Source organism: Barbus barbus, assembly GCF_936440315.1.
Source record: "Barbus barbus genome assembly, chromosome: 15".
Taxonomy (NCBI): Eukaryota; Metazoa; Chordata; class Actinopteri; order Cypriniformes; family Cyprinidae; genus Barbus; species Barbus barbus.
In genome coordinates, this window is record NC_136743.1 from 15,410,158 (window position 1) to 15,426,824 (window position 16,667).

Sequence of the window (16,667 nt, forward strand, 5' to 3'; positions counted from 1 at the left end):
ATGGAGGTTTGGAAATGTTTTATACACATGATTCATATACTTTTTTTGCGACGTATGTACATTGCAGTTATGTGTGGTGCATAATGCACTATATTTCACGAGACATGAAGTATATCAAATACAATACAGTGCAACAGTGCCTACCCACTTCATTTTCCCCACAGGAATAAAAAACAAACAAACAAACGGTGAATCATTACAAACTTTGATTTGAAGCAAAAAAGTATTTGAAAACCACACAAAAATGCAAAAGTACAAGATTACTTATTTAACAGTTAATTAAGTATAGCTGAAGCTAAAGCATTCTTTTGGCATGATTTGCTTGCCTCGCTTCTCTAATTGGTGATATTTTGAAAAATCATATAATGTAGTTTTTCACCATAATTTTGATGTTAAACAAGTAATTATGAATAACACATTGGGAAAAAATGCAGCCTTGTAGCTCACAGTCTTTTCAAAAATCAGTTTACAAAAACAGAGTATGATATATTTAACAGTTCAATAAACAAGAAGTAAATATTGTGTAACTTACATTTTACACACAATATTGACAGCAACGTTATGTATTTTTGCTCTGCCAACAAAAACAGCTCAAAATTGTCAAAAAAAGTAAATGGAGAATAAACCACCATGTCTCAGAGCAACAAACACAGCAGTGGCATTCCTGAATGAATCAGGTTTCAAAAAAATATTTTTTTTAAAGATGAAACATCAGTTTGTCTGGAATATGCAGACACAGACAGGAACAGTAATACAAATACTGCAATGCCCCTTTCACCTTGTCTTATGTCCGTCCCACAATAGGTACTTTGTATGTAACAAAAACTAATATAATAAAAGGTAACACTTTATTTTAAGATGTCCTTGCTACACGTTACATGTACTTACTATTATAATAACAATAGATTATGCATAATAACATGCAAGTAACCCTAATTCAAACCCTAGCCATATAGTAAGTACATGTAGTTCATTAATATTACTCATTAATTAAATGCAATTACACTGTAACAAGGACACACGTAAAATAAAGCGCAAACTAATAAATCTATATGTAACAATAAATATCATACACAAAATAATTATCACTCATTGCTGAAAGAGAAAAAAATATTCAAATCCACATGAATTAAAATGAACCTATAAATGCAACACTAAATATAACAAATAGACAATCCAGAGATGATAAATATTTAACAAGAGCTGAGAGTTTCTAAATTACTACCACCTCCATTTATGTACCTCCATGAAATATTCATATTAAAACAAATGCTTTCATAAAGACAATGCACTTGTGTCAAGCTCTCAGATGCTTTTAACATCAACATTGTAGCTAACACTTTCAGGCACTTAAATTAAGATCTAAAAAAAGCAAATGTGCCACATTAAATAAGGTCCACGCTTGAAAACCGCACCAGAAGTTTGTCAGAGTGGATTGAATCAAAGCAGTGCACATTCTGCTCAGAACAAGATTGCCAAATGGACTAAACCCATGGGACCACAGATTTGTTATTGTTTCATGTTGTCTGGTATACTTGGACTTGTTCATGTAAAGTGGTTTTGAAAGGAGTTCCCACAGGACGTTGTGTATATACACATGTATTTAAAGGCGAGGAAAAGTGAGTGTGCTTCGATTTGACCCACATCTCTGTGTGTGTGTGTGTGTGTGTGTGTTTGTGTGCTTCTCACTTACCTAACAGGACTGTTGCCTACATCTAGGTCCTCAGCTGTGACGGCTCCGACGATGATGCCCACTGGTGTGTCCTCGTATGTCTCCATTCTATAAGACAGCCGGCTGAAGACAGGAGGTTCCTCCACATCCAGAACATTCACTTTCACTGTGGCAGTGTCCTTAAAAGGTCCCAAATGTAGGAATCGATGATCAAGAGCTGCGTTTGAAGCTTCTACTTTAAAGGTGTAGGCCTTTCTGGTCTCGTAGTCCAGACGCTGTTGAATGAATAATGAGACATCATCAGTCTTAGGACTGAACTCTATTTTATTGTCATTTGTGGCAGCAGGAAGGAAGTGATGTCAAATTGTTTGTGGCTGCATACTGTCAAAGAATAACAAAACACCACCAACTTTATTCGGGTCATAAAACTCGTGATCTAAGTAAAAATGCTTTCCACAACAGAGGGCTCATGCAGAGATCAGAAGTGAGGGGAACGGAAGGGAAAGGCTGCCACTCACTCAACCCTGGAATCACAGGAGGGAGAATAAAGGAAGAGAAGAAGAAAGCAGGGAGAAAAGGCTTTGGCCAGTGGCTCTTGCCTCACTGTGCTCATTCAGCCATATAAAAGGCAGAATTTGGCACAGTCACACCTGAAAAGCAAAGAGTTGTGGCAGCGAAGCACAACCGAACAGACTGCAGATTTCAGAACTTCAGCAACAGCATTAAAGTCACTTTAATCCATGCTGATATTGGAACTGGTAATAACAAATGATTTAAAAAATAAAATAACTATAATTTACATAAGAGATCTTCTATTGCATTACTATACATTAATATGATTAAATTATTATATGTATATGTATATAAGTGTACACACTTGTGTACACGCACACACACACACACACACACACCTCTTCATAAGTTTAGGATCAGGAAGATTTTTAGTTTTTTTTTTCTCATGCTCACTAAAGCTCCATTTATTTGATAAAAATACATACAGAACAGTAATATTGCTCAATTCAATTCAAGTTTGTTTGTGTAATGCTTTCCACAATGCAAACAGTTGCATAGCAGCTTTACAGAAAATGTAAGTTTCTTCATTATATTTAGTAATAGAAAAAAAAAAATCAAGCAGTTAGTTAATGTCATGTAATCACACAGAGGTGAACACTATTAACAGCAATGATCATATGTCGCGATCAAACTTATAGCAAAATTTGTTCGATTTGTATGTTGTCTGATGGTTGGCATCATCTGAGGTCTTCTGGGGGGTTGGCATCATCTCTTCTCAGCTGTTCGGTCATCTCAGTTCTTTGTAAGTGCTGCATCCAGACTGAAGCTTGTGCAATTCTTAGTTACCACGGGAAATATTGTGAAATATTATTACAATTTAAATTAACTGTTTTCTATTTAAAATATACTTTAAAATAAAATTTCTTCCCGTGATGCTACGCTGAATTTTGATCAGCCATTAATTTCTCCAGGCTTCAGTGTCATGTGATCATTCAGAAATCATTTAAATATGCTGATTTATTATCAATATTGGGAATATTTCTGCAGCTTAGTATTTTTTGAGACCTGTGATACCTTTTTAAGGATTATTTGATGAATAAAATTGTGAAAAAACAGCATTTATTCAAAATAGAATTCATTTCTAACAATATATTATTCTAACAATATGCTTTTTATCAATTTAACACATCCTTGGAGAATGAAAATATAAATTTCTTTCAAAAAAAAAAAAAAACTGACCCCAAACCTTTGAACAGTAGTGTATATATTGTTACAAAAACATTATTATATATATATATATATATATATATATATATATTATGTGTGTGTGTTTGTGTGTGTGTGTGTGTGTGTGTGCGTGTGTGTGTGTGCGTGCGTGTATGTGAGAGAGAGATAGACAGAGACAGAAAGACTTCAAATAATTTATAATTAATGTCTTAGGAATGCAATGACAAACAAAGCATGACAGTATGGAGCAAGAAAATTAGTTAAATTAGCTTTGTTCTCTCTCAGAGAATAAGAGCGACTGCAGAACACAAATGATAAATCATGTCCTGCGGATTAGTTTTTCCTCTAATAGTTGCCTGATTGTCTGTGTATGATTGTGGCCTAGAACCTAGAAATGTGCTTCTTGTGCTAACATCTACATTCATTGATTTTAACCAAGTCTATTTAAGTCTCAAATTGTATTTACCACTGCTTAATCAACTTCAACACAGTAGGTTACAACAAATAGGAGTTAAATAAGGCAGAAATGGCTATGATAACATTTAAAAAAAAACAAAGCAAAGCAAAGCAAACAAAACAAGAACACATAAAACAAAAAAATAAAACAAAACAAAATTAAGCAAAACGGATCAAAGCAAAGCAAAGCAAAACAAAACAAACAAAAAAAGACAAAAAAAACTTAAGTATACAGTGTTAAAAATACTTTAAAAAGACTTGTTTTACTCATGAAAATATTCATATTTGCAACAGAAGCAATTCTTGATGCACATTGTTTATTTATTTTTTTGATAAATCTTCAGCATCTTTATCAACAGATTTTAGATTCGTCTTAAAAAATGAACTATTAATTTTCAGCACGCCTCGCACAAATAATTCCACACCAGAATGCAGTGTGCTGATCTGAAAAGAAAACAACTTTTACTGCACTGGGGTTGGTTAATGACTTCAACTGAGTGTAAAAAAAAACAATTTGTCCCAGTCTGTTGCAAGCCAAAAACAATAGACATAAGTCTTCCAGAGCAGCTTAGGGAATATAAGTCCTCAACAACGGTGAAAGAGACACTTTCATCAAAAAAGACCGATTACAGAGACAACTTACTCTTGTCATTGTCAGCCAAGATTTTTTCAAAGACCTTAGAACTACTTAAAAAGCATCAGCTTTATGTCTACACCACACTGCTGTTCTGCAGGAGGTCTTATCACTGGTGACAGCAAACAACAATTATGTCTGCCATTGTCATATCAAGCTAGCATTGAGATACTCGCCTGCCTCACTGTCTACTATAGCGCTAGCATGCTGAAAGAATAACAACCTCAGACATGACAGGACAGAGAGCCAGCTGGCCAATCTGAAACACAGTGGCCCCTGTATTTCAACCTTTGGACATTGTTAATGGTGTAAAGCCAGTAAAGCTTAGCTCACAAGTGACCTTAGAGGGAGAATACCATCAGTCTGGTTTACATTACAAACACATTGGTTTTAGTCCAAACATGTCTCTGTTATTTTGTGCTTCTGTAACAGAGTCACATTGGGCACCTTTAGATGGCACTGTTTATCTAGTCGTTTCAGAGTCTTCTGAGGCTGTTCCTTTGACAATTTACACAAAGGCCCGTTTCTATCCACACTCCCCTCAAAAGAGAATGCTAATCAGATGCTAGTCCATGGAGTGTTTTTGTTATTCGATACAGTGCACATACCAAAACGTTAATTAATTCCCCTACTAATTGACATTTATTCATGAATTCTTAATTGCACTTCTACACTGTAAGTTGTGAAGTATCCAAAATCCATTCCAACTTTGAATTCTTGTTTCCTCAAAGAAATATAAAGGCATTTAGAAGTTATAAAGTACATTAAGGCAAAGGCAACCCACTTTATATACAATAAAACAGCTTTTATTAAGCTGCTGATATGACTGGATATTACCGGATTCTTCATCTCATTTGCATGTACATAATTCTTCAAAACTACTGTTCATTCTACTGTACGTGCAATTTTCTTTTTTTTTCAATGAAGAGGATTAAGATATCCCATATGTTGCAAGAGCAAAGTCCACCCTTCAATCCTTTGTTAATATAGAGACAATTATCCCTTCAACCCATTACCTTAGTTGATCCTCTTTATGCTCAAAGCAGCACTGAGCCTATATAGCCACGAGACCCCAAATGTTCAGCCTCAGCGTTTCAGAAAAGTCCCTGTGTAGCAGAGCAGGGGCGTGATGGAGCATCTCGTCAAAGAGAAATAAAGGGAGAGGGAAGTATGTTATTGAGGACAGAGAGAAGGGGCATTGTCATTGACCCTCCTCCATGCCCCACGGTGAGGATCCCACATATCCATTTCCAGATTTTTTTGGGTCAACAGATATGGCACACCCATTTTGCAATGTAAGGACTATGTCACTTTGTCCTGTGCAGCTTCAGTTTGTGGAATAAAAAAAAGAGGGAATAAAGGACGGCAAAATATTTTCACTGTGCCTTTCATGATCTACTATTGATTAATTTTTAAATTATGAATTGTGAGGAGATTCCACAATCAGGGTACAAAAAGAGTTTGAAATATATATGTAAAGGCTGTTTATTTAATTCAAATTTAACTATGATTAGTAGAACATGAAAATTTGTAATCATAAATAATATAATTTTACACTGAATCGCCAAATTTGTATTATAAATATTTGTTGGATGCCGTCAAGTATGATACTTATTTATATGTTATATTTAATGCAATACATGGAAATATTATTCACAGAAATGAATGAACACAGACACACACACACACACACACACACACACATGTATAATTACATATTAGTACATGTCTAACATTAACATTACTTAAAACCTTATAGGTTAAAAGATGCACATTAATCCAAATTTAACTCGGTAAGGACCTGGTTTGAAGTTGACAATAAAAAAATCTTAAGGAAGTAGCAAATAAAGAATATAGATATAGCTAATATATTTGTATTTACTTATTTTTCATTCAAGGTTAGACTTATGTTATCTAACATAAAAATATTTCTAGTGCTAGTGCTTTTTAAATGGCAAAAATGGAACCAAAGTGTACCATATTTGTGGAACGTACCATCTGCTCTAGAGAGATGAATAGCAGCAGTGGACTGGCATTATATGTCTACAGACTACACTAGCGTTTAGAGTATCCCCTCTACTCCCTGGAGGACAAGAGCATTCCAGCCTCATCCGCACGCCTTTACCAAGGCATTTGTTTCAGCTAAGCACTTACAGCACAGCCAGCAAGTCTGTGATTGGCCAAATAACGGGGTGTCTGAGGGAATTTCTACTTGTCACATCACATCAAGAGGTAGATGCTCTGAGGGCCATGAGTGCACTCATTTATTCATGTCCACTAAATATAAAAATATTGGGCTCTTTCTTGGGGAAACTCAAACAATGTATTTTTCAATCCCTTGAGTGGTCATCACCCCCAATCCATTTCTTTATTTCACATGTTGGCAAAACAGGAATGGGAAAACAATGTTCTAAGGACAACCACAAAGCATATAATGAATTGATAGGTCCAAGAGCAGCCATTGCGTGTGTGGGTTAAGCATTCACACTTTTATGGCTTTATGCATTATTCATTCGGGATGCTATGGATGGCCATCCAGTAATAAGATATGTCTCACCCCGGGGTAAACGCACACAAACCCCTGAATGAAGGAGCACGAGGGGTTATTGCTATCATCCTTGAATTCACGTGTGTTTGAAAAAGAGATGCAAATGGCATTGTGATTTGCATCTGATGTCATCCAGCCTTAGCCAGCATATAAATATTGCCTAAATAAACATCCAAATACTGTCAAAGAATTCACTTACTGTGCAGTAAAGGAGCTCCTATTTCATGTGCAATAATGAATAAGCTACATACTGTATGGAACTGCACTATATTTACTAACTTTTGCTTAAGAAAGAAATGTACACAAAAATGATACGATCAATCAGTCATGACGACATGTTTTGCCATTACTTTATTTCAGATAATTAATTTAACCAATTTTAATTTTTATTTTAGTTATAGATTTAAGTCAGTTTGATATCATTTGTTTCGACTTGCACAGACGATTTTTAAAGTTTAAATAGGTAGATTTATTTTATTTTATTCACAGTGTAATAATCTCTCATTCATGTGCATATATATTTATATATGACACATCAAAACAACAGAAGAAAGAAAATCGGAGTTTGGAGCGACCATTCCTTTAATGCAAAATGTCTATGTAATGCTACGTGTAAAAAATAAATTAATATTACAATTATAAAATGTAAATAATAAATAAATGTACACTACAGTTTAAAGGTTTGGTGATTATACAATTGTGTAAAGGAATTAAATAATTTAATTTAGCAAGGGCACATTAAATTGATCAGTGAAAGTAAAGACATTTATAATGTTACAAAATATTGCTATTTCCAATAAAGGCTGATTTATATTCTTTCTATTCAGCAAATAATCCTAAAAAGTGTTTTCAACTGTTTTCAGTTGTTTTCATCATTGATAATATGGTAACACTTTAAAGCCTTTATGTATGATGCATAATGAGGGTTATTAAAGGGTATAATGCATTGTAATTATTCATAATCTGTATTGCAATACATTATATTTTGTCATAAATAATTAAACCAAATTTAAAATGCATAATGAATTGATAATAAATGTTATAATGTATAAACTGTAAACTGTAAAGATTGTATAATCCATTATTAGGTATGCTACATTACAAAGCATAATTAATGTGTTAAAACTACATTTTACATAAAGGCTTTAAGTAAAGTGTTACCAATAATATTAATAAATATCTCTTGAGCAACATTAAAACATTATTATGATTTCTGAAGGTTCATGTGATACTGAAGACTGGAGTAATGATTGCTGAAAAGTCAGCGTTGCAATCACAGGAATAACTTGCTTTTTAAAATACATTAAAAACACAACATTTATTTTAAATTGCAATACCATTTTATTATTTTACCATAATATTACGGTTTTCAATGCATTTCTCCTCAAATAAATGGAATCTTGGTAAGCATAAGACGAGACTTCTATCGGAAGAGAACTGAACTGGGCTGGACGATGAGATAATTAATTCAACAAACTGACTTTAACTGAAAAAATGACTGTTTGCTATTGTCCTCTTGCATTATTGACACACTACTTTCCTTTTTTAACAATGTAAAGCTGCTTTAACACAATTGCATAAAGCACTATATAAATAAAGGTGACTTGAAGAAGCCATACGCTACCTTTTTCAGTATGACTGTTCCCTCTTGAGTGTTCTTGTTGCTGTAAATATCAAACATGGAGCCTCCGTCACCAGGAACAATGCTATATTCCACTTCAGCATTCTTCCCAGAGTCCAGATCATGAGCTTTGACTCTTCCCACCGACGAGCCCACAGGTGAAGATTCAGGAATGCGCAGGTGAAAGATACCTGTCGAGATTCACAAACACCTTTCTCAGTGATCAAACTCTCCCCTCAGGAAAAGACGTAAGACTTTACATTTAGAAATTACTCTGAGAGGTAGTTAACAACAATCATCCGCTAATCACTACAGCAGCTCTGGAGAAAAGTGCTAGAATGCTAATCGCATTTGCAAATTCAACTCTATTTAGTTGTTTGTGTTTGGCAAGAGCCCTTGAGGACTTAATCATGGCCAATTGTAAATCTGAGGTTCTTCTCGGGTCATGCATTACTGTTCAGTCCCTGTTTTGAAGATAGCCCCTTTTTTGTTATCAGTGCCAGTCATTAACTGAATTAAACAATTCAAATAATTTACTCATGTTTAAGGTTTCCAAAGAGCAAAGCAAATATGAAACCAGATTAAATTCACATTAAGATAAACCCCAGGGATAAACTGCTGCTGATATAGAAATGCTGACAGTATACTGTAAGCTTCAGTGCGCTCTATAAGGATTCCTGCACATCTGTTTTTGAACATACTTTTAGAAAACCGTGGTGGGTTGTCGTTGACATCACGGAGAGTGATATTAATGGTTGTGGTACCAGCTAAACCTCCGAGCTGGCCGCCCATGTCCTTAGCCTGTATGACCACCTGGTACATTTCTTTAAGCTCCCTATCCATGTTGGGTAAGGCAACTCTTATGATCCCTGATGCAGAGAGAGAGAAACAGAGGGAGAACATGTACAATTCACTATAAATAAACTGATAGAGAGTTAATATTAGATAAATAATGGTAACAAAAATAAAATAAATAAAAATAATAATAATAATCATCATGTGTTCATTGATTCCAGGTGTGTTTCGTCAGTTTCTGTCGTTTAGTCATGTATTTAAAGTGTTGTCTGCCCCATTTTTCCTTGTCAAGTCTTGTACGTCAAGCTGTGCTACGTGTGTCTCCAGCCAGCCCTGTGTTACCCTTGGTTTGTTTATTAAAGTCTGTTGATTGTGAGAATTCTCCTGCATCTCCGCGTTCTTTGCTCCTTCGCTCCAGCATCGTGACAAATATAGCCTACTTTAAAACATAATTTATTTTTTTGGCCATATTCCATTCTCCAGTCTCACATGATCCTTTCAGAAATCATTCTAATATTCTGATTTGGTGCTCAAGAAACATGTCTTATTTTCAATGTTGAAAACAGCTATTTATTTATTTTTTAATTCTAATACATTTTTAAGGATTGATGAACAGAAAGATCAAACAAACAGCATTTTTTTTTTTTTTTACTACAAATTTGTAACAATGTAAAAGTGTTTCTGATTAACTGACTGCACCTTTGCTGGAGAAAAAATAAAAATAAAAGAAATGACTGAACCTGAACTTTTAAAAGGTAAGATACTTAGCTACTACAAATGAAAGTGCCACAGAAAAACAAAAACGAAAAGAAAAAAAAAACGAAAAGAAAAAAAAAAAAAACTAGAAAATAATTTCTTGCTCTAATAGTTGTCTAGATTTTTTGTAAATTGCCAAGAGTAGTGACATTTGCTTAAAACAATTTAGTAAACTTAACAGACTCAGTGAAAGTCATGCCTTCAGTTCTACAGTTCGGACAGTGTTAGAAAGCAAGATGATTCTTACAGTTCAATGCTCTTCTGATGGACATAAAAGACCTATAGCAATATGAAGAATTGAACAGGCCATTATTAATCTGTGTTGCAACACTTTTGTGAACCATATCATGAAAAGGCAAACCTCTGACATTCCTCAAGACTAATCAATCCTAATAGTTTCCCTCTCAGTGGAGCTGCTTTTTGATCAGGAGATGATGGCATTAATAAAATTCCAAAGGCAAAGCAGCAGAAAAGCAGAATAGAGCGCTGCATTCTACAGAATGGCAAAATTTTATGTGTTAAATACAACAACTCCCCAAAAATAAATATTTCACCTGTCTTGGGGTCAACAGAGAAGTAGGGCTGCCCATGAAGGATGCTGTACACAATCCGTGCGCTGTTTCCATAAGTAGGGTCATCAGCGTCAGTGGCGGTTATTTGCATCACACATGTGCCTGATTACAAACATGAAAGAGACGATAAGAGGCAATAAAATGACACTAGAATTGCCACATGCAGACAGTAATGATGAAAATAGACCATAAAATCTTAAGACACTTCTCAATAAATGCCTTCTCAAACAAATGTACTTATGATCGTATTGCAGTTGTAAACAAGCTTACATTGTGTAACAGAGTTATGATTGTCTCAATTTGTTTAATCATGTGTCAGCCAGAGGAGAAAGGGCTCCTTGCTGAGTCTTGCTTCCTCCAAGCGTTTCTTCCTCATCAGCTTAAACATCTCCGAAGGTTTTTGCTTGTCAGTGTCGCCTATGGCTTGCTCATTGGAGTTTGTAAAGCACCATTCTTTGTAAAGATGCTTTAGAACATTGTGTATTAAAAGCAATATATAAATAACAAGTATACAAATATACAGTAAATGGATCTCTTAATGATTTAATCCAGTTGTTTCAATCAGACCCATTACCACGTGTATAAAATCAAGCACTTAGCCATACAGTCTGCATTTACACACATTTGTGAAATAATGGGTTGTTCTGAAGAACTCACCTTTGCAATAAGGCTGTTTGTGAAATTTCATCACTGTTAGATATTCCACAGTCAACTGTAAGAGGTATTACTGGAAATTGAAAGCATTTAGGAATAGCAGCACCTCAGCCGTGAAGCAGGAGATAAAGTCACAGAGCAGGGTGACCGAGTGCTGAGTCGCATATAGTGCGTAAAACTCATCAATGCTCTGCTGATTCCATAGCTGAAGAATTCCTAACTTCCACTGCATTAATATCAGCACAAAAACTGTATGGCAGGAATCTCATATCACCACGTACAATGACAAGCGTTGAATGGAGTGGTGTAAAGCCGGTGTTCTCAACTCTGGCCTTCGAGGTCCACTTTCCTGCAGAGTTTAGCTTCAACTTAGGGATGGGCAATATACTGGTAGACATGATTAACCGGTAGAAATTTGTCAACCAGTAGAGATTTTGGACTATCGTCTCTATCGCACTTACACACTCCCGTGATGTTGCTGCACTATGGTCATAAAACGTATTGTTTTTTTAGCTGTCTGAGAGACACTGCTCATGCATGCGGGAGTATTAAACGTATTGAGTTTTGAGTTATTTTTTGCCACTTCTTTAGGCCTTAAATGGTTAAATACACACACTTGTATTGTGTGCAAGTATCATTGTAAACACAGTAATTTATGTCTTAAGTGAAAGCAAACAGCTGAGAAAGAAAACACATGTGTAACAGTATTGGATCTGGGCAGCTCTAAAAGTGACAGAAGTCTAAAATTCCTGCTGTCTGTCATTCATGTTAAAGGGGTGGCTGATTGCGATTTCACTTTTTTAACATTAGTTAGTGTGTAATGTTGCTGTTTGAGCATAAACAATATCTGCAAAGTTACGACGCTTAAAGTTCAATGCAAACGGAGATATCATATTTTAAGGTTATGGCAGTTTAATGTCTAAGCTCGTAGGGACTATAAGAAGTTACTTCCCGGGTTTGTGACGTCACAAGCCCTGATAATCCCTGCCCCCAGGAACATGCAACAAAGAGGGTGAGGCTATGCTACACTGCTTTAGAGAAGAGGAAGAGTTGTTGCCATGCAGTCCAAACAAGCAGCTTAATCATGAGGACTTAAACTTCTAAAGCAGAGGTTCTTAATCCTGTTCCTCACGTTCCCCTGCTCTGCACACACTTTGCATTTCTCTCTCTCTCCCTCTCTCTCTCGCTCTCCTCTTTTGGTTCCTGATGTACAATTGCCATCGTGGTATTTGTTTTCTAAAAGCCCACTACCAAAAAGATCAGGAGATATACATTAGCAACAAAGATCTTTATTACAAGTGTAATCTTAATACATCTTTAGTTTGTAAATTTTGCAATGTACCAGATACTGTGTTTCATATTTTTTCTAATTGTTATAGAATTATATCTCTTTTGGAGAATATTTCTAAGGGGTTTGGTTGGAATTTTTCAAAAACAATATTCATTTTTGGGTGTAAATATTATAAGTCTCAAAGTGAGCGTTGTACTTTTTCCAATTTTTTAATTGGTCAAGCAAAGTTAGCGATTTGGAAAGCATATAAAATTGAAAACGAAGGGAAAATAATTAATATAGTAAAACTGTTTAAAGCCTTAGTGAAATCTAGAGTTAAAATAGAGTATGAATTTTATAAAATGAATAAGGCTATATTAATATTTAAAAGAAAGTGGTGTATAAATACAGTTTTTTTTTATGATAGCATTGATGAATTAGTGCTAAATTGGTATTGTTGAGTTTCTAAGTAGAGTCAACATATATTTTATTTATTTTTATTCGTTGTTGAGAATTGTCAATTTCAAAATGGTTTCATGGTATGATTGTAAAATAAAGTGTGTGTTTAACTCTCTCTCTCTCTCTCTCATTCAGATCATCAGCTCAGCTCAAACAATGAACTGTTCCAATTATACACTTTATGTGTAAAGACAGACAGATATTTTTACATAGCTATAAGAAGCGTTAAACATAGACACGCATGCGGTTGCCCTGCTGTATTAAAAGCTAACATAAGCAGTGGTATTTACAAATAACAGCTTATCTAAAAGTATGAGACAACAACAAACAAAAAACATACGATTAAGGGCCATGCTTGCACAGGTTCTGCGCAATCCTCTTCACTAATATCCTCTGTGTCTCAATCTGACTCAAACTGATAATCAGTATTGATGATGTCATTGTTTACAATACAACCGGAGCGTGACGTTTAGACATGCACTAGGTGGTTTAGCGAATCACAAAACACTGGGCCAGCTAACCAGTCTGAGCTCATTACAAATTTCTGAGGGAGGGACTTCATAAAACCAGGAAATCAGAGGAAATCATAAGAGAAGGGATAGTACGGTGTAGAATAAAAGGTAAATTATGTGAAAAATAAATATTTCTTAAAAAAATTAAAATAAATTAAATATATATATATATATATATATATATATATATATATTTTTTTTTTTTTACGAAGCATTAACACATGTTAGATTGCACCCCATAAACACAATCAAGCCTAGAAAAAAACAAAAAAAATCAACCACCCCTTTTAAATCAAACAACAAAAAAGAGAAAATCTCTTACTGTTTTTGATTAAATCGGTATTGTATTGTAATATATATTGTTACATCACTATAAAAAATAAAACGTTCAGAAAACTTAAAAGCTTAAGGTAACAAGATTAAGCAGATTTTTGAGTTCTCAACTTGATATTTTCAGTTTATGAAACAAAAAGATGAGAACTCAAGAATCTCCTACAAAATCAAGTTGAGAAAACTACAAAAATCTGCGGAAGCTGGTTGCCTTAAACTTTTAAGTTTTTTAAATTTTTACAGTGATTAAATAAAATGACTCATGTAGCAATACAAGATTTTGGTCATATCGCCCACCCTTATTCCAACCCTAATCAAACACACCTGAATAAGCTAATCAATGCCTTCAAGATCACTAGAAAGTTACAGACAGATGAGTTTGATCAAGGTTGGAACTAAACTCTGCAGGATAGAGTTGAGAACCCCTGGTGCCTAGTGGTGCAACATATCACAAACTTCACGGATCGGATCATTTTTCGGATCAGCAAAAAAAGTTTGCTTTTCATTAATTACTAAAAGCTTATTTTAAGTACTTCTGTACCCAGAAGAAACTACTAACTTGACTACTAAAGTCAGTAATAAAACAAGAACAATTAAATTACAAGTATTGATGAACAGCCTACAACATAAAATTATAAATAAAGACAGTACGGTAGGTATTTAGGTGCAGAAATGTAAAAATTAAGTGTAAAACAACACAATAATGCGTACAGCATAAGTTAAATACAGATTAATCTTTGTTAAAGCTGTGGTGTTGTTTGATTGAAAGAAGCAGGTTTAATAGGCTGCTGTCTTTTTAAGACTAAATGCACGGACCTAATATTGACACACATCCGGTTTCCTTCTCAGTTGTATAGCCTACGTTAACTTAAAAGGGGGGGGGGGGGGGGGGGGGGGGGTACAATGCTGTTTCATGCATTCGGAGTAGTCATGCTAAAGAGTTCTCATGCTAAGCATGGACAAAGTAAAAAATTAAACTATTTGGACGTATAATAGAGTATTTCTGTGCCAAAAATCTCACTTCCGGGTTCATACACGTTTCGGATCATTTTTTTCGATCGTGGTTCTTGATGACGTTAATACACTCCTTATATGGGCATTTCTCCCGGAAGAACGCACCCGTGCACGCATCGACCAGAACGAGAGCGTGCCCATCAACGCTTTTCATTCGGCAGCATGTCTCTAAAGAAGTGTGTTTTTGGTTGTGAGGGAAAGATAACCTTGTTCAACTTCCCAAAAGAACCCACCGTTACGTGAACAGTGGATACAGTTTGTTTTTCGGGGCAGTAATGGAGTTTCTCAAGTGTGTTTGTTGACGAGCGTTTTATAAACAAGGCCCAGTTTGACGCTGGATTTGCATATCATTTGATACTGAAAGATGGAGCAGTCCCAGCTATAAAAGATCCCGGTCATGATTCAGAACTGCAGATAAGTGAAATGGCATCAAATGTTTTGTTGGCGATCGGCGCAAGTGCTCGTCACTCTTTAGCTCCGGCCACGTCACGCCTCCAGGATCTCGGCTTTTTCCGGAGAGAATAGTAAAGCAGTATCTTTATTTTATTAATATGATAAAACTAAATACTTTTTGGAGATATGAAGGATGCAGTACTACTCTACAGGTACTCAAGATTAACATGAGATTGGGTGAAACTGTGTGTGTTAGGTACCCTTTAAGACATAACCGACTGTGTTTACTAGAATTCTTGCCAAAACGAGCATTTTAACATAACTTTGTTATAAAGTCTTTGTGTGTATGTATCCATCCGTTGAGGCGTTATCTGAAACGCGGTATCTGAATCGCGCCTCTCTCTCTCTTCATTCTGCTTATGTTTACCGCATTATGCGGCAGCGGTAGAGCACAGAAAACGACCCGATTCGACTTTGGCAAGACAAAACACGTGCAAATGATAACCTTTCACTCTATGATGGTTAAATTTAACAGTTAATCCGCGAATCACATGCGTGCCGAACCGTGGGGACTGGTCCCGTACGGATCATCTACGATCTGTTGCACCCATAATGCCGCCACTGGGCTCTGGAGCAGTGGAAACATGTTCTATGGAGTGATGAATCACGTTTCTCTGTTTGACAGTCTGATGGGGAGTCCGGATTTGGAGGATGCCAGGAGACAGTCACCTATCTGACTGCATTGTGCCAACTGTAACGTTTGGTGGAAGAGGTATAATAGTGTTTCTGGTGCTGGGTTTTTTAGGGATGTATTTAGAAGACAATGTCATTAAAGTCCCTGTTGGTGTAATGGTCAGGTGTCCCAATACTTTTGTCCATACAATGTCTATAAATATAGGTTTTATATAGGATTTAATATAACTATGTAGTTCCCCACATTAACTAGCACAATAATTTCATATAATTATGAATATATAAAGACCAGAGTAACATCTTTTTGCACGTTTTATCAAAATTTCAACTTGATCTTTCAATGAATGGTATATGCCGGACTTTTCTAGTTCAAGTAACTGTAAGCTGGCATTCATTTTTGAGTGCATCACCCACATCTTAACATCCAATAAACAACCTATTTTTCCCACCTTTTTTTTTTCTTCTCTTGTTGGATAATCTTTTACACTCAAATCACAATATAATTTAAGTCTGGGTAGCACCATATTTAATTTTTGACAGGAATAAAA

At 35.3% G+C, this 16,667-nt stretch overlaps 1 protein-coding gene across 1 annotated transcript in view; it reads right to left on the bottom strand.

Annotated features, from left to right (window-relative positions):
* The window catches only part of LOC306881453 (cadherin-12-like), a gene marked incomplete at both ends in the record, with an annotated part of 39,618 nt that overhangs the window by 13,524 nt on the left and 9,427 nt on the right, over window positions 1-16,667 (bottom strand). The window contains 4 exons of the mRNA XM_079435561.1: window positions 1,694-1,947; window positions 8,675-8,862; window positions 9,373-9,540; window positions 10,777-10,896. Of these exons, the coding sequence (XP_079291687.1) occupies window positions 1,694-1,947; window positions 8,675-8,862; window positions 9,373-9,540; window positions 10,777-10,896 (730 nt within the window). The remainder of the gene's footprint in view (window positions 1-1,693; window positions 1,948-8,674; window positions 8,863-9,372; window positions 9,541-10,776; window positions 10,897-16,667) is intronic.